At 38.0% G+C, this 21961-nt stretch overlaps 2 protein-coding genes and 1 pseudogene across 2 annotated transcripts; 2 read left to right on the top strand and 1 right to left on the bottom strand.

Moving 5' to 3' along the window:
* LOC109223982 lies at positions 1479-4926 on the top strand. Its single transcript, XM_019388503.1, has 2 exons — positions 1479-2251; positions 4281-4926. Exons 1-2 carry the CDS (start codon positions 1917-1919, stop codon positions 4339-4341), a joined length of 396 nt encoding a protein of 131 aa, XP_019244048.1. The 5' UTR covers positions 1479-1916; the 3' UTR covers positions 4342-4926.
* Positions 5765-8801, bottom strand: LOC109223981 (annotated as a pseudogene).
* LOC109223980 lies at positions 17933-20794 on the top strand. Its single transcript, XM_019388502.1, has 7 exons — positions 17933-18391; positions 18927-19033; positions 19172-19266; positions 19374-19450; positions 19841-19961; positions 20224-20283; positions 20375-20794. The coding sequence occupies exons 1-7, from the start codon at positions 17982-17984 to the stop codon at positions 20513-20515; spliced, it is 1011 nt and encodes a 336-aa protein (XP_019244047.1). The 5' UTR covers positions 17933-17981; the 3' UTR covers positions 20516-20794.

The following is a 21961-nucleotide window of genomic DNA, read 5'->3' as shown; positions in this document are numbered from 1 at the left end:
TGCAAACCACTATGTATCTTTTTTAGTAAAACTCTAACATTGTCTTTGGTGTCTGCATATATTCTTCTTTTTTCTTGTACAATATCTTGTCTTGTTGACCTAATCTTCCCGAGACCTTGTTGAAGATCCCTATTCATTTCTTTATTTAAAAGCTTTGTTTGTTTGTACAAAGTTCCAAGTTATTTATAAATCACACATGAGTGGATGTTCACAATAAATATTATTATCATGGTGTGGTTGGTTACAATTTTTTTTAAGAAAAAAGAAATAAGAAAATACTTACTAACACCATAAAGAAAGAAGCTTTCAATTTCAAAAGGGACATGTCAGTATTTTTTGTGTGGTACTATTAATAAGTTTAAATACAGATGGAAGGGTACAGTTGCCATGTTTTTGGAGTGTTATGAAATTTGGTATGCATCTTCTTCATAAATCAGATGGTAGTTTCTTCCAGCTAAGCTTTACCTTACTTTTTGTTCCTTCTGACACTTTACTCAAGCTTCAGATAGAATTCTTCTGCCTTCCATTATTTGCATTTGGTTTTTCTTGGGAGGAAGTGGATGTTATGTGAATGAATCACATCAATGAATCATCAGAGGGTAGGACAGTCATTTCATCATAGCTTTGTTTTCTCTCTCTTAAAAACTACTCCCTACATTTTTGTTTTACGTTCCAAAAAAAATGAACCATTTCTAAATTTGGTAACAATTTAGGTTAAACTTACAATTCTACCTTTAATTAAAAGTTTTTATAACCACACAAATACTGGCTCCCTTTTTGACGGATGAAATTCAAAAATAGCCAGATTTACAAGTGGTCGTTCAAAAATAGTCCAGTTTCAAAAGTAATCGAAATCTAGCCACTTTTCATGCAAAGATATATCTGAGCGAAAACACTGTTCAAAACCCGAAAAATATGCCAGTATATTATGCTGGAGTTCCAGCATAAGTATACTTGAACTCCAGCATATTATACTGGAGTTCCAGGATAAGTATGCTGGAACTCCAGCATAATATGATGGAGTTCCAGCATAAGTACACTAGAACTCCAGCATAATATACTGGAGTTCCAGCAAAGTATACCGGTCCAGTATAATATGCTGGAAGTTCATACACAAGTGCTCGAATCTCCAGTATATTATGCTGAAACTTTCCGTGTGTTGGAGTTCCAGCATAATATGCTGGAAGTTCATACACATGTGCACCGAACTCTAGTATATTATGCTGGACCGGTCTCTGTTGCAGCAAAATAATAGTTATTTTTCATTGACTTGGTAAACGCTGGCTATTTTTGAATGACCAGTCCGAAAACCGGCTAGACCGTGCTATTTTTACCTTTTTGACTTGTTTAGGACTACAAATTCAAAAACTCTTTCATTTTTTTTAAACTCCGTGCTCAGGCAAACATGTTCACATAAATTGGAAGCGAGAGAGTACGTAACTACAAGACACGTCCCTTTCTTTTCATTAAAATAATTCTCAAGAATAAAAAAATAGAGAAGCAGAATTTCTGGACATTATGATGTTTGATTGAGAGGTGTTCATTTACAATCAGAACCCCTCCAAATTCCAAAACTATTTCTTCTTGGTTCTGCTTCTTTCTTAAATATATACACTAGTTTTGTTTTCTATTTTATTTTCTGCTGCTCAGTAGTTTTTTTTTCTTCACTTGGATGAAGCACAAGATTTTTCTGCTGGATTTTGGAATTTGGGACATCATTACTTCCTGTGTACAAAGTGTCAGCTTTAGGGAGAAACTTAGTCATTTAGTGTAATTGGATTAATTAACTGTTTCTGTTATGAAAAATTGGTTGTTTCAATTGCTTTATGAAGTCAAAGATTGGATCTTTTTTGGATTCTATTAGGTGGGGTTGTTTACAATGGGCTGCTACTGGTCATTGTTGAGATGAATTCTTGATGAAGGACAGCAGTTTGATGAGGGTTTTGTTCTGCAAAATCCATTGTCCATTTATTTGCTTCTGTAAACCCTCTGCTGCTCATCTTTACACTTCAGGTCCATTGAAACTGGAAAGTGGCCCACATGTCGCTCCAACACTTGTTTCTGATCAACAATCTGTTGCTGCTGAGGTGGAAGAAGAGAGTTCTTTAGATGGAAACCAACTTCCTGAAAATGATCTTAAAAGCTGTATTAGGAAAAGTCCTAATTCTTCAAAGGAAATTGACAAGAAGAGAGTTCAATGGATGGATAACATAGGGAAAGAACTTGCTGAGATCAAGGAGTTTGAATCCAGGTAAGTTCTTGTGGAGAACAGCATTACATTTGGCTCAACTTTGATCAGCTTTTTCCACAAAAAAATATTTCTGTTCAATTGAGGTGAGCTGTTAATTCTGTTATTGGGGTTTAAATTAAGGGATAAACATGACAAAATGTGGAGAATATAGATCCAGGTTGCTGGATTTACTTAGATATATTATTGAGATCCAGAAAGGGAGCATTGGCGTAACCGGTAAAGTTGCTGCCACATGACCAGCTGCGTGGGTCCGGTCCTCCCCGGACCCGCGCATAGCGGGAACTTAGTGCACCGGGCCACCCTTTTTATATTATTGAGATCTATCTGCTAGAAGTTTGAACAGCTTGGATTTCTGAACAAAATTAAGACTAAACAAAAATTAGGCATCTGATAGGAATATGAAGTTCTGCGCAGAACAATTTCTAATTTAGTATGCTTTTGGGAGAAATTTTCTAACTTCTAAGTTGGACATGGGATGTGATAGGAAATTGAGTGAACAATGATAAGTATAGTACTAATGTGCAATGCCTGTGTTTTCTAGTCTAGGATTTTTGTAACTGATACTAAAGAATGTTTACTTGATGTGCCCATATATAGCTAGTTCTTGGTCACAACTGCTGGTTCTGATATCTTTGTACATGGCATTTATTTGGATCATTAACCTCTCACCTTCTATGCCTTTGTTTGCTGATGCTAAACTGGGTTTATTTTGATGTACACTTTCTTTGCCTATACTAAACGAGTATGAGGCTTTTTGAATCTGGGCTGGGGAGAGTTAAAAGGGTGTGATAAGAAAATTGAATTGATTGCCATGATAAGATGTGATAAGATTCTATGGGTCATAATGTTGAACTGGAAGATGTGATAAGATTCTACTGGTCATAATGTTGATGGCTCACGATGGTGCGCAGTCAAGCTATGAGCCAACTGAAGCGCGTTTGACACAATTCTAGGTTATATAATTTTATACTAATATAAAGTATATGTAGAGTAAACTGTTCTTGGTGAAACTTTCTAGAATGTAGAAACAGCTTTCTAGCCATTTAACACTACTAACTGCTTTCCTCATCAATAATAGGTGGAGATGGTGTCAAGTTCTGAGCTTTTTTAAAGCCTGTCTATTGCAGTTTTTGTAGAACGGATTTACGGCTTAGAATTTAAAAGCTATTTATTGAGCTGTCCATAAGTGAATTGATCTTGCGCAATTAGTTGATTGGACGTGAAGATGGAAAATGGCATGTACAGTCATTGGTACAAATGCATTCTAATCATATGAAAGAGGGAATGCTTACTTCTCCAGGAATATATTGAAACACATAACGACCTAACCATTCAGAAACATAAAATTAGTGGCTGCATTCCTTCTGTTACAGACTAGACTTAGAGAGCTGAGACGTCACATTTAGTACAAAAATTCTGTCTGTCTACTTTCCTGATGGATGAATTTTCTTTACATCATGCTAGATAAATTAGGAGCCTGAAATGATTTAGTTGCTTCTTTTATGAAAATAAATTAGATGAATTAATACTCTATTAGTAATTTCCTTTTCACTTTTGTAGTTGTGTTCTGTCTAAATCCTATTTCAGTTTAATTCCCTCCAATGTTGTCAAAGCTGCGCTTAAGCCCTGTAGCGAGGTTTAAAACTTGTTGAGTGCTTCGCCTCGCTTTGGGGGCGCTTTAGTGTCACATCAAGGCACTAAGGCATATTTTTCCTTGCCAATAAGTGTAATCCTGAAAAGGCGATACTAAACAATTGATATTTCATTTTATCATAATTCTTTTTCAATTTTTTTGTCTTTATATTTTTTATTCACGCTTATAATTATTGGTCTTGGCTACGTATATATATTTTTACTTTTTCTCCAGTTGCGCCTTTTTTCATTAAAGCACACGCTTTATTTGCGCTTTGCGCTTAAAGACCCAATGGACCTTAGAGCTCTTTTGCGCTTAAAGACCCATTTCAGTTTAATTCCCTCTTAGGTTGTTCCTTTAATAGTAAGCTGACTGTTAAGATGATGTTATCTGCAGTGAAACGGGGGATACTGACACTGAAGAGGAGACAAGACATTGTCTATGCATTATTCTTTGATGCTGCTTAACCAGCTTCTTCCTGAAACTACTTCCAAAGTGGGGGCTGCTTAACAGAAGACAATGAGGAATTGACTTCATGTGCACGGGAACTTTGTTCATGCTTCGATCAGAATTGCTATTCTTATTGCATTTACATCAAGAATTTCTTCCATGCCGTGCTTTAGTAGAGGCGGAGTTGATGCTGTCATTTCAAAGCTAGACTCCTCATTTGAGTACATTTCATTATCTGGGGAACATCCCACACGGGAATGAAGGTTGTCCATGTATCACTTTTCTGCCATTGCGGATTGTGATCACTTCAAGCTTCTTATGTGAGAATTCATGCCAACTGACAACTGTTCCCTGTCGTAAAAGCGTGAAGCCAAGCTGATGTTTATTCTTGCTTGATTCTTCTGAGTGATAAAACCACACACAAACTAACTGTTTTCTCCTGCAGTAAGTTTTCTGGTTCTAGCATCTGTAGGCTACCCTGAAAAACCTATGTGCACAAATGTTAAACTACAAGAACAAGCAGCATGTATTGTTTCTGTTGTTTTCTCCAAATAATAAACTTTGAATGAGTTTCAGCTTGGTAGACCAATAATATATTGTGCATCAGTGAAACTGCTTTTGATCATGAAAGGAATATTAGAGGGATAAACAAGCTTAACTTTGAAGATGTAACAAGTTATAATTCCTCTTCATTCTCACAAGCAGATTGCCGCCAATGATCAGCTTGATCAGTATTTGTTTTTTCTTTCAAAAAAGAGCTTAGGCTGCGATATTTTTTTTTTCTATTGTATTATTAGCTAAGAAGTGTACCAGGCTGCCCTTTTTTTTTTTATTAGCTAAGAAGTACATGTTTTGTCGGTGAGAAGCCAGAAAAATATGAAGATCTTGCTGGTTTTCCATCATACCAGTAAGATTTCCTAGCTCTGAAGGGTTGTTTTGTTCTGAGATTGTTGCCTGGACGTCAAGAATTTGGAGATCTCTAAAGATGCAAATGCTTTAGATTGCTCATTTCAATTTCATGTTTGGCTGATCTGCTTCTTGTTAGGATTTTGCCCTGAATTTCTAATTTATTTGGACTCCCTTTTTGAAGGAGAAAAACTCCTAAAATGAATAAATCTCCTTGATATGCGTTATCCTTTTCTTCGAGGAGAAGTTTTGTACTTCTATAAATTGACGTTTTCTTACCACAACAAGAACAACAACCTCCACAATGTAGTCTTTACGAGAATCATGTTTAGGGGAGATTATTCTCTCAAAAAATTTATTTTCTCTTTTATATTATTGATGGATCATATGTAGGTCGATTGACCAAATAAAAATAAATTATTATGCCTAGTTTAGTATATTTTTCTTTGTTGCATTATTAGCTCCCGCATGCACCATATTATTTCGATCCCAACAATTGTCGTGGCATATCATTCCTTTCTTTTTCAGTTGAGATTTTACGACTCTTCCATTTTTGTAAGCAGTTAGAATGATACTTAGGATAATTAAACATAGTGGTAGACATAAGTCTTGCTTCAGTAGATACATATACTAGAACTATATTAGGAAAAGAAGAAGGCAATTTTACTGACCTGGATAGGCCATTAAAATCATAGTGGGTTAGCAGATATTTTGGTTTCGAATTAGCAGTCAGTCTATTGTTTTTAGTACTCAAATGCAACCTCATAGCCATCTCAAGGTACCCCCAAAAAGGAAAAAGAATGTACTCTCATAATGGAAATATTTATTAGTAAAATTATGCAGGAAAGGTTCCACTGCAGCTGTGTAAGAGAACTGAGGCAATTACTCTTCTCGTCATTATCTATACTATCCTAATTCTATGCTGCTTCTTGATCTGTACTATGTATCTTCAAGGGAATCACCAATTTAAAGTGCAACTGCTTCAGTTCCGAGCGTGCTTTCTTAGGAGGCTACGCTGTTGTGTAAGCTTCTTGGGGGTGAAAAGTCCAGTAAGTAATATAACCAGAATTGATACAAGGAAACCAAATGGGAATCCTATCCACATTGCTTCCCATGCAAACCATGGCTCTTTGCTCTCATTCTCTGGTTCCATTGCTTGTGGTGACTTGTTTTCAGGACAGTGCAGTTGAATTTGGAAGCCACAAAGACCACTATTATTAGCATAATAAGTTGGATCATCCATTGTATCCATTTGGCCACCAACTGGGATTTTACCCTTTAGATGGTTATTGCTGACATCCAGAGTAGTGAGTTGTTGAAGCTTTGTAAAGGAATGCGGTATTGGATCAGAGAGACTGTTGTGAGACAAATCTAAACTCTCAAGATTCTCTAAATTCCCAACAGTTGCTGGAATTTTTCCTTTAAGGCCATTGTAAGAGATGTTAAGCATCTTTAGGCCTCTAAGCTTGCCTATAGAAGATGGGATTTCTCCAGAAAGATGGTTTTTTGACAAGTCCAGCCAAGAGTAGATGTCGATGCTGGCACTTGATGACAGACCTTGTACTGACCTCTTCCAGTTCACTATCAGGTCAGTGTATTCAATTGAGAAGGTGAAAACGAATGATATTGATGAGAACGTACTCGGCGTTTCAATCATTCCAACTAGATTTCCAACCTCTGAAGGGATACTTCCAGTGAAGCTGTTGTGTGACAAGTCAAGTATTTGAAGATTACTTAAGTTGGAAATGCTACAAGGAACTGAACCTTGTAGGAAATTATTCCTCAAATTCAAGCTTCTAAGTGTGGACATTTCTGAGATAAAATCTGGGAATTCTCCTGTGAGTCTGTTGTCATGAAGATCAAGATGCTCAAGCATGTAAAAATTGGTCAGGTTCCTGTTCAAACTCCCCGAAAAATTGTTTCCCCCTAAGGCTAAAATCCTGGTTTCTTGTGAAAAGGTTAGAGGAACATCACCGGAGAGGTCATTAAAGGATAAGTCAACATACGCAACAAAAGAAGTTGGATCAAAAAATGGAATTGTGCCAGAAAGTCTGTTCTTTGACAAGTCCAACAGTAACAAGCGATAAATATTGGTGATGGAGCTCGGAATTTTTCCAGAGAAACTGTTCTCAGCCAATATGAGAATCATAATCGCGGTAGCATTACCCATGTTTTCTGGCAGCTCCCCTGAAAACCTGTTTCTTGAAAGGTCAAGAAGAGATAGACTTCTGGAATGGAAGAGACTAGGAAGGAGAGAACCAGTTAGATTGTTATCTGACAGAATAATAGTTCCAAGTTCCATTTCTGCAAGCCACTGAGGGAAAGTTCCTACGAGCTTGTTGTCACTCAAATCCAAGTAATCAATACTTCTTTGTGAAGAAATCCATTCTGGTATCGGTCCGACAAGGCCGCAAGACTGAAGGGACAGTCCAGATAACATGCATTGAGGCACTATCTTGGCATTGTTGTTCCATTTCAATGCATTTTTTCCAAGAAACAGATTTTTCAGAGCCTTCATTTGGAATAACCAAGATGGAATCTCTCCAGTAAGCATATTGTTATCCAATTTAAGAGTCTCCAATTTGGTCATGTTCTTTATTGAACTTGGAATGACACCAGTCAGCTTGTTCTTGCTCAAGGCCAAAGTAGACAGATTTGACAAGCTCCCAATCTCAGTTGGAATCTGCTGTGAAAATAGATTTTCCCTTAAATCCAACACTTGCAATCCCTTCAAGTCCACCAGAAAAGTGGTTGTTTCTGAGGGACAATTCTTGAATCTTGCTGAGGTTTCCAATCTCCACGGGAATGTTTCCACCAAGAAAGTTGTCATCAAGCTTCAATGTTCTCAACTTTTGAAGAAATCCTACTTCAGGATCCAAAACACCAGTAAGCAAATTCTCACTCAAGTCGAGATATTGCAAGTGCCTTAAGTGAAAAACTTGTGGAGGAATAGAGCCAGTAAAGTTATTCTGCATCAAGTCAAGATGAACCAAGTTTCCAAGACTGGCGATCCCTTCACCCGGTATTTGGCCTTTTATGTGATTTGAGGACAAGATAAGCATCATCAAAGATTTTATTCCGAAAAGGGGTGCCAAAACAGAAGAACTGACCGCAACAGGTTCAAGAGATTGAAGAGAAACAAGGGAATCCAGATAGAGAGCAATCACAGCTTTAGAATTTGATTTAGAGTCACAAATGACTCTATCCCAAGTACAACAATCGGAGGTGGAATTCCAGTCCTCTAGTGCAAAGCTGAAGAAAGCATCTGAAGAAGATGAATTAACAGCAGCAGCATTCTTGAGGAATGCAGATTTAAACTTGAGAAGGGCTTGTTTTTGATCAATTGGACAGCAAAAAGCAGCTCTAAAGAAACTGAGAAATCCCACTGAAAGAAGCAGTAGGCATGGTTTAGTCATGGTTGGTTTGAATACTCTTTGAAATTTTCTTTGTAGTAAGGCATTAATGAGCACAATCTGGTTTTATAGAAAGATAATTTTGCCCATACTAGTTGAGTCAATGGATTGTGTACGGCAACCACAAATCAGTTGCCTTTTTAGTTGATTAGAGTGTGCTGTCAAGTCATTGTAGTGGTTAGGTGAAGTCAAATGAATAGAGTATTACAGTGACAAATCGTTCTTTGTGGTTGACTATAGGGGTGGTAGCTAGTGATTGTAGTGATTAAAGTCAATTTGCACTAGTGTTTTTAGTCTGAAAATAGAATATAAACAAGTGAAGATCGTTTGGCTTGCTTTTGGTGAGCAATTTTGACTGGTATTCTCTCAGCATTGGGATATTCCATGGAAGTTAGAAAAATTTACATCATTCTATATTTTGGGGTATTTTTAATGAGCCAAGCAGTGTCAGTTAATTAGTTGTAATAGTTGTTACTTAAGTTTACTATGGTTACTAGTAGAGTTAGTTAACCACATCTAGTGGTAGAGTTAGTTTTAGTTTTGGTCATATACTTCACTCTACATATACATGTACAAATACACAAGGAATAATAGAACTCTTTGGAATATTCTCTCCACCTTCATCCTCTGCTCTGCCGACTTACTCAAGCTCATTAGGTCACCTTCCAATCAACTAAAACTCCATTGCTGAGCTTCATGGATAGCTGAATTTGACATGGTATCAGAGCTACACGACCATTAGTGTGGTCTTATTGTCCTTAATTTCGTCCTCTTGAAGCTAATTTGGAGGATCAACAATGGCGACTCTCGATAACACCGAACCAGAGAAATTAGGTCACAATCATCCACTTTTCCTGAATTTAAATAATAATTCAGGAGCTGTGTTGATTTCGTTGCAATTGCGAGGACCGGAAAACTACTCTGTGTGGAGCCGGGCAATGCGGATTGCAATCCTAGGTCGAAATAAGCTAGGGTTCATTGACAACACATGCAAACAAGATAATTATGGTACGAATCTCGTTGATCTCTGGGAGCGTTGTAATGCGATTGTATTGTCTTGGTTGATGAACTGTGTTTCACCGGAATTATTGAGTGGAATGGTATATTCCTCAAATGTTAGTGAGGTATGGGATGATTTGAAGGAGCGTTATGATAAGGTGGATTGTTCTAGGATTTTTCAGATCCACAGAGAAATTGCTACTGCTAGGATGGGCACTAGTTCAATTTCAACTTATTTCTCAAAATTAAGAGTGCTTTTGATAGTTTGGCACCAATTCCTGGCCGTGATGTTGCCAACTCTCGTGACTTTGTCCAACTTATGGAGCGTCAAAAGCTTCTACAATTCTTAATGAGACTCAATCAGTCTTATGAACAAACACGTAGCCAACTCTTGATGATGATTCTTGTTCCGTCCGTGAACAAAGCCTACTCTATATTAATGGAGCGTGAAAGTCAGAGGACCATGTCCAACACCTTTACCACTATTGATGGGGGTGAGATGGCGCCGCTGATGACAACTAGGTCTGGGAATCAGCAGAGGCCAATGAAAAATTACAATCTTCAGTGTGATGTCTGCCACATGAAAGGCCACTCTAAAGAAACTTGCTACAGGGTAGTAGGATATCCAAAAGATAACAAATTCAGGACGAAGTACAATTCACAGGCAAAATCTAATTTTGCAGCTGACGGTGTCCCAGCAACAACAACTAGTTCAACAACTATGGCTCCCACATTCACTCCAGAACAATATCAACAGATTTTATAACTGCTTAAAGGCAAGGAAACTGAAGTAGCAGCTAATGCAACATGAATGGATTCAGGTATTATAATGTCCCTAATGTCTAACTTGGATCAAGACGTTTGGATTGTAGATAGTGGTGCCTCTAACCACATGGTTTCAAAGCTAGAAACATTAGATAATCCAACCTCATTCCTAAAATCTAACTCACTTCATTTGCCAAATGGAGATGTGGCTGCAATTACACATAGTGGATGAACTAGTATATTCAAGAACCAACAGATTAATGATGTTCTTCATGTTCCAATTAAGTATAACCTACTGTCAGTTTCAAAATTGACAAAAGAGCTGCAATGTTTGGTAGCTTTCTTTCCTGATATATGTGTGTTTCAGGATCTCTACACTGGGAAGGTGTTAGGGATTGGCAGTGACACAAATGGACTGTACATACTCAAAGATTGCATATGCAGGAGGAAGCTTTCTACACCAACTGTACATACCATAATCATGCCTAATTCTATGTCAGTTAGTCAAGATTTAATAAAGCTGGAGATATGGCACCAGAGACTTGGTCACCTACCTATGGAGACACTTAAGATGATTGATAAGTTCAAGAATCTCCACATTAGTAATAGAAACAGTGATTGTGCTATGTGTCCTGTTTGTCTATTAGCTACGCAGACTTGGTTGCCATTTCCAGTTAGTACTAGTAGAGCAACGACACCATTGGATCTTTTGCATGTTGATGTATGGGGACCTTTCAGAGTACCCACTTATGATAGCAAAAGATTTTTTCTTACAGTTGTAGATGATTTCTCTAGAATTACTTGGCTCTTCCTGATAAATGCTAAAGATGAGACTTGTTGGTTAATGAAAAGATTGTTTTCTATGATCAATACTCAGTTGCTTGTTCTGTTAAGATTCTGAGAACAGATAATGGCTCTGAATTTGTTAACTAAAAAATGAAGCAGTTAGTTGAGACATTAGGAATTATACATCAAACCACATGTGTTTATACTTCGTAGCAGAATGGCATAGTGGAAAGAAGACACAAATATATCCTTGAAATAGTTAGAGCTTTGAGATTTCAATCTGCAACACCCCTAAGATTTTTGGGTGAGTGTGTTCTTACAGCAGTACACATAATAAATAGATTGCCTTTAACACTGCACCATCAGTAGATCATAATAAATACATTGCCTTCTGCAGCCTTGAAAGGAAAGTCCCATTATGAAGTGTTCTTTAACACTGCACCATCATTATATCACCTTAGGGTCTTTGGGTGTTTATGTTATGCTAACAAGACAAGTTTTCTTCGAGGGCATTGCCAACAGTGTTTATGGGATACTCACCAACAAAAAAGGGCTATAAATTGTATGACTTGCAATCCGAGCAGTTTCTAATCAGTAGAGATGTGGTATTTAAGAAGCAAGTGTTTCCTTTTAATTAGATGAAGATGTTGCCTAATCCTTTATTCCCAGTTCTAGAATTAACAGATGAGCATTTAACCTCACCTGTTTCTGATGTTGTTCAGGAGAATCTACCTACACCTCCCAATGACTTTGCATTTAGCGATGCTGATTCACCACTAAGTCTTGAGGCACAATTTGATATTCCTGCATCACAAAATGTGGACACTCCTCAATCTCCTTCACATGTAGAGGTTGTTCAACCCATTGCAATCAGAAAATCCCAAAGAACAATTGGTCCTCCCAGATGTATGCAAGATTATGTGACAACTTCTTTTGCATATCCTATGTCCAATTATCTGAGCTATGATGGTTTATCTCCTTCATATATAAAATGTCTCACTGCACAATCAGTCATTGTTGAGCCCAAACATTACTCTGAGGCAGCCAAAGATGCAAGATGGGTTACCACTATGTAACAGGAAATTCAAGCTTTGGAAGACAACCTAACTTGGGATATAATTGATCTGGCTAAAGGTAAAACTCCTATAGGATGCAAATGGGTATACAAAGTCAAATACAAAGCCAATGGGGAGGTAGAAAGTTTCAAGGCTAGGCTTGTAGCCAAAGGCTTCATCCAAAAGGAAGGTTTAGACTATAAGGAGACTTTTTCTCCTGTAGCTAAAATGGTGACTGTCAGATCAGTCATAGCTGCAGCTGCTTCAGAGCATTGGCACATCTATCATATGGATGTGCACAATGCATTCTTGCAGGGTGATCTCTTTGAAGAAGTATATATGCATCTTTCTCAAGGTTTTAGCATACGAGTGGGGGAGGTGGAAGAGGCTATGCGCAGGATGAGTAGGGGTAGAGCGACTGGGCCGGACGAGATCCCGGTGGAATTCTGGAAGAGTGTGGGCAAGGAGGACGTGGAATGGCTTGCTAGGTTGTTTAACGTCATTTTTAGGACGAAGAAGATGCCCGAAGAGTGGAGGCGGAGTACGATGATCCCGTTGTACAAGAACAAGGGGGATGTCCAAAACTGCAACAACTATAGGGGTATCAAGTTGTTAAGCCATACGATGAAAGTGTGGGAGAGGGTGATTGAAGGAAGATTGAGGAGGTGTGTGTCCATTTCTGAGAACCAGTTCGGTTTCATGCCGGGGTGGTCGACTATTGAGGCCATACACATTGTGAGGAGATTGGTAGAGCGGTATAGGGCGGTGAAGAAGGATCTACATATGGTGTTCATTGACCTGGAGAAAGCCTATGACAAAGTACCGAGAGAAGTTCTATAGAGATGTTTGGAGGTGGGAGGTGTGCCTGTAGCATATATTAGAGTGATCCAGGACATGTATGATGGGGCTAAGACGGGTAAGGATAGCAGGAGGAGACTCTGACTACTTTTCGGTTGAGATGGGGTTGCACCAGGGATCAGCACTCAGCCCGTTTCTGTTCTCCCTGGCGATGGATTCTTTGACGCGTCACATCCAAAGGGAGGTGCCTTGGTGCTTGTTATTTGCGGACGACATGGTCCTGATTGATGAGACGTGAGGTGGTGTTAACAAAAGGCTGGAGGTCTGGAGACATACTCTAGAATCTAAGGGTTTCAAGTTGAGCAGGACCAAGACAGAATACTTGGAGTGCAAGTTCAGTGGTGTTACCCAGGAGGCGGGCGGGGATGTGAGACTCGATACGCAAGTCATTCCCAAGAGGGAGAGTTTCAAATATCTGGGATCTATAATTCAGATGAATGGGGAGATAGATGAGGATGTTACTCACCGTATCGGAGCAGGATGGACGAAGTGGAGGCTCGCTTCCGGTCTCTTATGTGATAAGAACGTGCCGTTGAAACTTAAGGGTAAGTTCTACAAGGTAGTGGTCAGACCGACTATGTTGTATGGGGCAGAGTGTTGGTCAGTCAAAAAGTCACATGTCCAGCATATGAAAGTAGCGGAAATGAGAATGTTGAGATGAATGTGTGGGCATACTAGATTGGATAGAATTAGGAATGAAGTTATTAGGGACAAGGTGGGAGTGGCCCCTGTGGAGGCAAATATGCGTGAGGCAAGGTTGAGACGGTTTGTGCATGTTAAGAGGAGAAGTACAGATGCCCTAGTCAGGAGATGTGAGAGGTTGGCCTTGGGAGGTGAGAGGAGGGGTAGAGGTAGACCTAAGAAGTCTTGGGGTGAGGTGGTCAGGCAGGACATGCCACAGCTCGAGCTGACCGAGGATATGACCCTAGATAGAAGGGTGTGGAGGTGGAAGATTAGGGTGGAAGGTTAGTAGGTAGTTGGGCGTTTCCCCTTGGTCTTCCCTATTTCAACAGTATTAGTGCTAGTATAGTACCCTTTTTTCCTTAGTTTGCTATAGCTGTGTGTCTTGTTCTGTTACTACCTACCTTCGGCAATTCCGTAGTTTGCTAATAGGACTTCGTCATATTCTCGTGTGCTGCCTTGGACTTATCTGTCTAGATATACTATCTTGATATTACTTGTTATTGGTGCTATCTTGTTTTCCTTTGTTGTTATCTCCGATTTAGTTTTCTAACTATTTTGTCTTGCTATCACTTGCTATCAGGGCCTCATTCACCTTCTTTAGCCGAGGGTCATTCGGAAATAGTCTTCCTACCCTTCCAGGGTAGGGGTAAGGCTGCGTACATCCTACCCTCCCCAGACCTCACTTGGTGGGATTATACTAGGTAGTTGTTATTGTTGTCTCAAGGTTTTAGCACCAAGGGGGAGTTTAGAGCCAAGGTGTGCAAATTGAGAAAGTCACTTTATGGCCTCAAGCAAGCATCTCGGCAGTGGAACTTGAAGCTCACAGAGGCTCTCCAAGACCTGGGATTCGTTCAAAGCCATTTTTATTATTCCTTGTTTACACAGAGGAGAGGTGATGATTTGGTTGTTATCCTAGTTTATGTGGATGATCTTCTGGTGACAGGTAATAATCATCAACTCATTCAAGCTACTAGAGATAACCTTCAGAAGAAATTCAAAATGAAAGATTTAGGGGAGCTCAAATTCTTCTTAGGCATAGAATTTGCCAGAAGTAAGGCTGGAATTCTAATGAATCAACGAAAATATGCCCTTGATTTGATATCTGATTCAGGGCTAGAGGGAGCAAAACCAATGTCAACACATTTGGAAGTCAATCAGAAGCTCACATTAGTGGAATTTGATGAAGCGACGAAGACCATGGATGATGAGGATACTATACTGGCAAATGCTGAACCCTACCAAAGGCTGGTAGGAAGGTTGCTCTACCTTACCATGACCAGACCTGAGATAGCCTATGTGGTTCAGGTTCTGAGCCAATTCATGCACAAACCTAATAGGTCACACATGACTGCAGCCCTAAGAGTCATCAGATATGTGAAGAATACTCCAGGTTTGGGATTACTAATGTCCTCTACAGACACTCATTCCTTGGTTGCTTATTTAGACTCCGACTGGGCAGCCTGCTCAGAGTCCAGAAAATTAGTCACAGGGTACATTGTGAAGTATGGGAAATCACTTATTTCTGGGAAATCCAAGATACAAAGCATAATGTCAAGAAGTTCAGCAGAGGCAGAGTTTAGAAGCACGTCTTGAACAGTGGCTGAACTATCATGGCTTGTGGATCTGTTTAATGAATTAGGCATCAATATCGCATTGCCCATAGACCTCTTTTGCGACAGTTAAGCAACTATACAGATAGCTGCCAATCCAATATATCACGAGATGACCAAACATATTGACATCGATTGTTATTTTGTAGGGGAGAAATTGCAGCAGGGTCTCATCCAAACTCATCATGCTAGTACTAAAGATCAACTTGCAGATTTACTTACCAAAGGCCTTGGGAAAACACCACACTATCATCTATTGAGCAAGCTGGGAGTAGAGAATTTGTTCTAACCCTCCAGCTTGAGAGGGAGTAATGAGCCAAGCAGTGTCAGCTAGTTAGCTGTAATGATACCTAGTTAGTTGTAATGGCTGTAACTTAAGTTTACTATGATTATTAGTAGAGTTAGTTAACCACATCTAGTGGTAGAGTTAGTTTTAGTTTCAGTTATATACTTCACTCTACATATACATGTACAGATACACAAGAAATAACAGAATCCTTTAGAATATTCTCTCCACCTTCATCCTCTGCTCTGTCGACTTACTCAAGCTCATTAGGTCACCTTCCAATCAACTAAAACTCCATGGCTGAGCTTCAAGGATAGCCGAATTTAACAATTTTATAGGTGTAATTTTCACAGACCACTTGAGGTTCCAGAAACTAGCACTTAGTCCCTTGAGATTTGAGAAAGTGGCATATACATTCTGTTCCGCTTGAAGTTGAAGAACATACGAACTGTGCCTATTTGTACTTGACTTTTATTTATTACTTCCTCCATTTCAATTTAGATGAAGTAGCTCGACTCGACACGAAGTTTAAGAAAAAAAAGGAAGACTTCTTAAACTTGTAGTCTTAAAAGCTTAAGGGTAAAAGCTTTGTGGGGCCATGATATTTGTGTGGTTATAAAAACTTCTCAGTAAGGGTAAAATAGGTAAAATAAAACATTTAAAGTTAAATTATTTCCAAATTTAGAAATATATCATTTATTTTGGAACAAACTAAAAAGGAAAGTACCTCATCTAATTTAAAAAACGGAGGTAGTACTATTTAGCAAAGATTTAGAACTGGACATAATTAAGACAAGATGGAACTGTGTCTGTGCTTATTTGACTTTTTTATACAACAGACTTTCAAGGAACAGCGGAAGGAAAGAAAACAAAACAAAAGGGATGAGTCCTTTTTCCTTTTTGCTATATATAGGAACATGGTTCATTCAAACCGATTAATGCACTTTACTTTACTTGTTGGAGTAGTCAATGAAATAATTTATTTTTATTATAGTTCTTATTCACTTATTTTTCACATTCGATGTATCAGAAAGCAAGTCAAGTGGCAAAAGAGCACATCTTGTTCGTTTTGTTGTGCTGGATTTTAGCTTGAAGAAGCTTGAACTCCAGCACACTGTGCATTTAACTTGTATAAGTTTGAACTCCATGAAAAATTATTGGATGTTTTAAGTAAGGATATTTTCATTTAAATTTATTGCCGTATTAAAAAATGGAAAACTTACACAATTGTCCCAAATAAATTTCAACTTATCAACCTCTAGCCATTAGTCATAGACTTATTAAAACTAGCCAACAAAAATTGAAAAACCAAATAATAGGGTTCTTTCTCTCAAAGAATCACATGCAAAAATCACCTTCCATATTTTTAAGCGTGATTAGCAACACTAGATACAAGACGGAAAGGAAATTCATGGATGAGGTAGCAAATAAGGTGATGAAATACAAAAATATGTACAATATTCCAAAAATCTAAACAAAAAAGGAACTTTTTCAATGGATATAGTTGAAATTCATTGAAAATATATAGATAAGTCAATATACAAAATTTGAGGAAGATTGGAGGTGATTTGGACTAGTTTTGTATCAAAATTCGTAATTATATCGAGTTCAAAAAAGTCTTCTGCGACACATGTATCAAACATGTATCACGCATGTATCTCACACACAGGTATACACGGATATACATGTGATACACAATTGATACAAATATGATACATATGTGATACACAAATGATACACAGTGTAATACACATATCATTTTTTTCATGTTCAGTTTTTACTTCGAATTTTCAATTCAAACCACCTCAAAACTTCACCAAATCATCCCAAAACTGAGATTCAAGTTCCTTAAGTTGTGCCCAATCTATTCTAATAGCACCCACTCAAAACAAAGCAAAAATTTGATATTTTTTTGCTAGAAATAGCTAATTGGCTAATTTGGCTAATATTAGTAATATTTTATCAATTGGCCAATTTTTAGTAATGAGCTACTTATAAATGGACATAGCTGATAATTTTCCTTAAAAAATACATAGTTCTTTTTTAACTACTTTACAAATGCACTGGCTATTTTTCCAATTAAATGACCCAAAAATGGCCAGCTCACGCATTTTACATTCTGGAATTCCAAGAATGTCCGGGTCCGATATTTGAGTCCGACAGCCCAAAATCTCAAACTCATCAACTCGTCGACGTGGCACCACAAATTGGAAACAAAGTGAAGGGGCTACTAGAGCCACTAGTCACAGCCATGGTAATCCTTTTGCAACAAAATGAAATCCTGAATGATCACTTTTGGAACAACAGCATTTGAAAAGCAAATCAAATTCATTTTCATGGCTTCTACCACAAGCAGCTACACCTCACTCTGTTCTTTACTCAAGCACAATCAAACCAAGCAAAACCCAACTTCCTGTTCTTTGCTTAAGGTCAAGAATCATCTGCCAGTTTTTAGGAGTTTCTGCAGTAGCCATTTGGGAAAAGCTTCAATCTTGGTGGTTAAATCTCAGGCTGCAAAAGCAGAGGGGGAAAAAGAAGAGCAGTACGAAGAGTATGAAGTAGAGATTGTGCAGCCTTACGGCCTGAAATTTACCAAAGGTAGAGATGGGGGTACTTACATTGATGCCATTGCCCCTGGAGGTTTTGCTGACAAGACTGGCATGTTCTCTGTCGGAGATAAAGTCCTTGCCACCAGGTATTCTCTCTTCCTTTTTGTGCCTTTTTTTTTTTGTGCTGATTGCTAGTTGTTTAATGTGGCGTCGGAAAATATTTACTATCAAGTTGTACACCATCCATTATCCATGACTTGTCTAACAGTGGCAGAGCCAGAATTTTCGAAATATAAATAAGTAAGCATATGAAAAAATTAAGGGGAATTAACACATAGGAGTAGTATATATACATAAAAATAAAATATTCAACATATCTATGCGGTATAATTTCCTGACGAAGGGGTGTCAATTGACACCCCTTGCCAATGAGTGGCTCCGCCACTGCTTGTCAAAACTAACTACTACCTTAGGTCGAGTTGGCATTCTAAGAATTAAAGAAATTAAAAGGGCAGATAGAATTTTGTAGCATTTCTGTGTTATAAATAGTTAAAAACTGGGCTGCCGAGGAAATTTTCATAATGCTTAGTGTTACGGTTTTTTGTACATTCGATGGTATTTATGCATGCGCAAAATAGCATGCCAAAGAATGTGATCGAAACAATGTCAAAATCTGTTCAGTGCAGTGTTTGGAGAAGAAATATGGCCCGCTGCTGAATATGGAAGAACAATGTACACTATCAGACAGAGAATTGGACCTTTGCTCATGAAGATGCAAAAGAGATATGGTTAGTTAATTGAATTGATCTAAGCCAACGTAGGCACTGCTTCACTTGGTTTCATGCTGATTATTCCTTTATATGCACCTCATACTCATAAAAATCGCTTTCCTTAGCCTTTTTATATCGTCCACCATTATTTCTCAGGGAAGGTGGAAGAAGCAGGTGAATTGACAGAAAAGGAAATTATCAGAGCAGAGAGGAATGCTGGTTTCATTAGTGATAGAGTTAGGGAGATTCAAGTGAGTAAAGAAGTTTCAAATTCCACGTATACACGGTTACACCGAAATTACTATTTAGACATTTGCCTTGCCTTTGCATGTGATGCCTCAAACTCTGATGTTCTCAGTTGACAAATGCTCGGAGGAAGAAAGAACAAAAGGAGCAAAGAGAGAAGGATCTTCGTGAAGGACTGCAACTCTCTAAGTAAGGCTGAAGCAATCATTTGATTGGTTCTGTACTCTCCAATCTTTTACATACCTACCATATGGGTATTTTCAAAATTGTCAAGAACATCATCTTTCTTTGAGCCGAGGGTCTACTGGAAACAACCTCTCTACCTTCTAAAGGTAGGGGTAAGGTCTGCGTACACACTACCCTCCCCCAGACCCCACTTGTGGGATTCCACTGAGTTTGTTGTTATTGTTGTTGTTGTTTCTCATGCTTGCACTGGCTTATTGTCATTCATGTAAAAAAGGTTCATATTTATGGATTGTTGGCTTCCTGTATGCATCACATATGCAGGTGTTGGGATAGTAATATTAATGCCATGCGTATAACGTTTTGATTTTTCTTCTTTGTATTGAATGGTAAAAGGAATGGCAAATATGAAGAAGCACTAGAAAAATTTGAGTCTGTGTTAGGATCTAGACCAACTGGAAATGAAGCTGCTGTGGCAAGTTACAATGTCGCCTGTTGTTATTCCAAGCTTAATCAGGTAAGCATTAGTACTTCCAACAAGATCGTATTTCTATTATTAGGTTTACATTCACCTGCAAACCTTTGGCTAATTCTATTCAGTAGTATCCACCATTTTGATTGGAAGCTGACCTTTCTCGAATTTTAAAATGCTGCCTGCATATTTTGTTTGAGTAGGCTGAGCTTTTAGCTGACTATGAATTCATTTTGATAATAAATTGCTCTTATAAACTGGATCTTGGTTCTTGAAATGACTCTTTAGTCTTTACCTCCTATGATAGCTTCAAGCGGGGTTATCTGCCTTGGAGGATGCAATGGATGCAGGATTTGAAGATTTTAAGGTAAATGAGAAAAAGAGACATGCAAAAAGTTTGCAGGAAATTGTACGGTGTAGTACCTGATTAAAATTTTCCAAATGCTGCTTGTTAACAGAGAATCAGGACAGACCCTGATCTTGCCAATCTAAGGACGTCTGCGGATTTTGAGCCTCTCATGAAGAAGTTCGATGAATCTTTCATTAACGAGAACGCCATCAATGCGATTAAGTCCCTATTTGGCTTCAATAAGAAATAGAGGCAGCAGCATGTCTGTAAACTGAATTGCCAATAGCCCAACATTCGGATTTAGGGTAGCTTACTTTTGAGATCCATGCATGCACATACAAGGCAAAAGGTATGGATCTGCAACAAACTATGCTCCCGTTTTGGATTTTGTTTATAAGGTGAGTTAGAGATATCAAATAACTATCTGATTATTAATTGTTTATTTCAATTGTATTACACTATGGTCAATTCCTTGTAATTATAAGGTTCACATTCTGAATATGAAAAGATCTTTAATTTGAAACCTACATATCTCATCCATTTTTGTTCTCCAGACTTCATCACGTATTCCATGCTCTTAATTTGGTCAATGTACCAACATATAGAAAGAGTAGTAAACTATAACTATTGACAAGAAGAATCATTTAGGGGGACAAACTCAGTTCTAGTTATGGTGAATGTGTAATCTTAATCAAGCTCTCCAACAGGCTGCCGGAGCAAGAAAACACTCTGTCCCAAAGTTCACATTTTATATTAATGTGGAGTCTTGTACATAGTGGCGGAGGCAGGATCTTCGCGAATGAGGTTCAAGAAGAAAAACGTTAAAAAAGATTGTAGTTAGTGAGAATTGAACTTATGACCTTACAAAGGTTTTGAACTCGTTGATCACTAAGCTACACTTTTAGGCTATGTCAAGGGGATTCAAAACTTAATATATACAGGTAAAAAATAGATTTTGCCTTATATATACGGTGTAATTTTTCGGCGAACCCCTTCCGCCACCCTAAATCCGCCCCTGCTTGTACATACGACATAGGCATCCATCCAATGTTTTAATGGGGATGATTAGTTGATTTAAAACTTACTAACCAGCTAAAACCATGACCATTAGGATTATCAGATACGGAATAATTATACCCCGTTAAAAGTTGGTAGCATAAATGTCCCTGCTATGACCATTTGGGCACATTTTTGCCAATTTCCACTAACAGACCCAATTTTGAGATTTTTAAATTTTAATCTTTCTAAAATCCTTTTTAAAATATCATATGTCACACTTATTCCCCTCTTTCTTTTACAAGATCCTTCCTTTTACGTTTATATATCCCACCAACGCCCTTTTTAAATATTTTAAAAAAAAAATGTGTTCTTTTTCTTCTTCATCTCTTTTCAATTTCCATTAGAGAACTTCACCAGTCCTCCGCTAAGGCCCCATTAAAAAATTTTCCTGACAAAATGTCTCTCTTCCTTGTTGTTTTCCACTAGAGAAAAGAAAAAAAAAAAAAAGTAAAATCAGCAAACCCTTCATAGGATGGATCATCAACATAGAGTTATGTTGGATGAAGAGAATCCATACTTCAATGGACGTATAAACCATTCTAGCATGACCATTTAACCACAACGAGAATGCTTTGGCTATTCTAACAAATATCATGTTGCCAACTGCATGGATCATAGAAATAGAAATAGAAGTAGA

The sequence above is a fragment of the Nicotiana attenuata genome, chromosome 3 (assembly GCF_001879085.1).
Source record: "Nicotiana attenuata strain UT chromosome 3, NIATTr2, whole genome shotgun sequence".
NCBI lineage: Eukaryota > Viridiplantae > Streptophyta > Magnoliopsida > Solanales > Solanaceae > Nicotiana > Nicotiana attenuata.
Note: the sequence above shows the minus strand (reverse complement) of the source record. Positions and strands in the feature narration are given on the sequence as shown.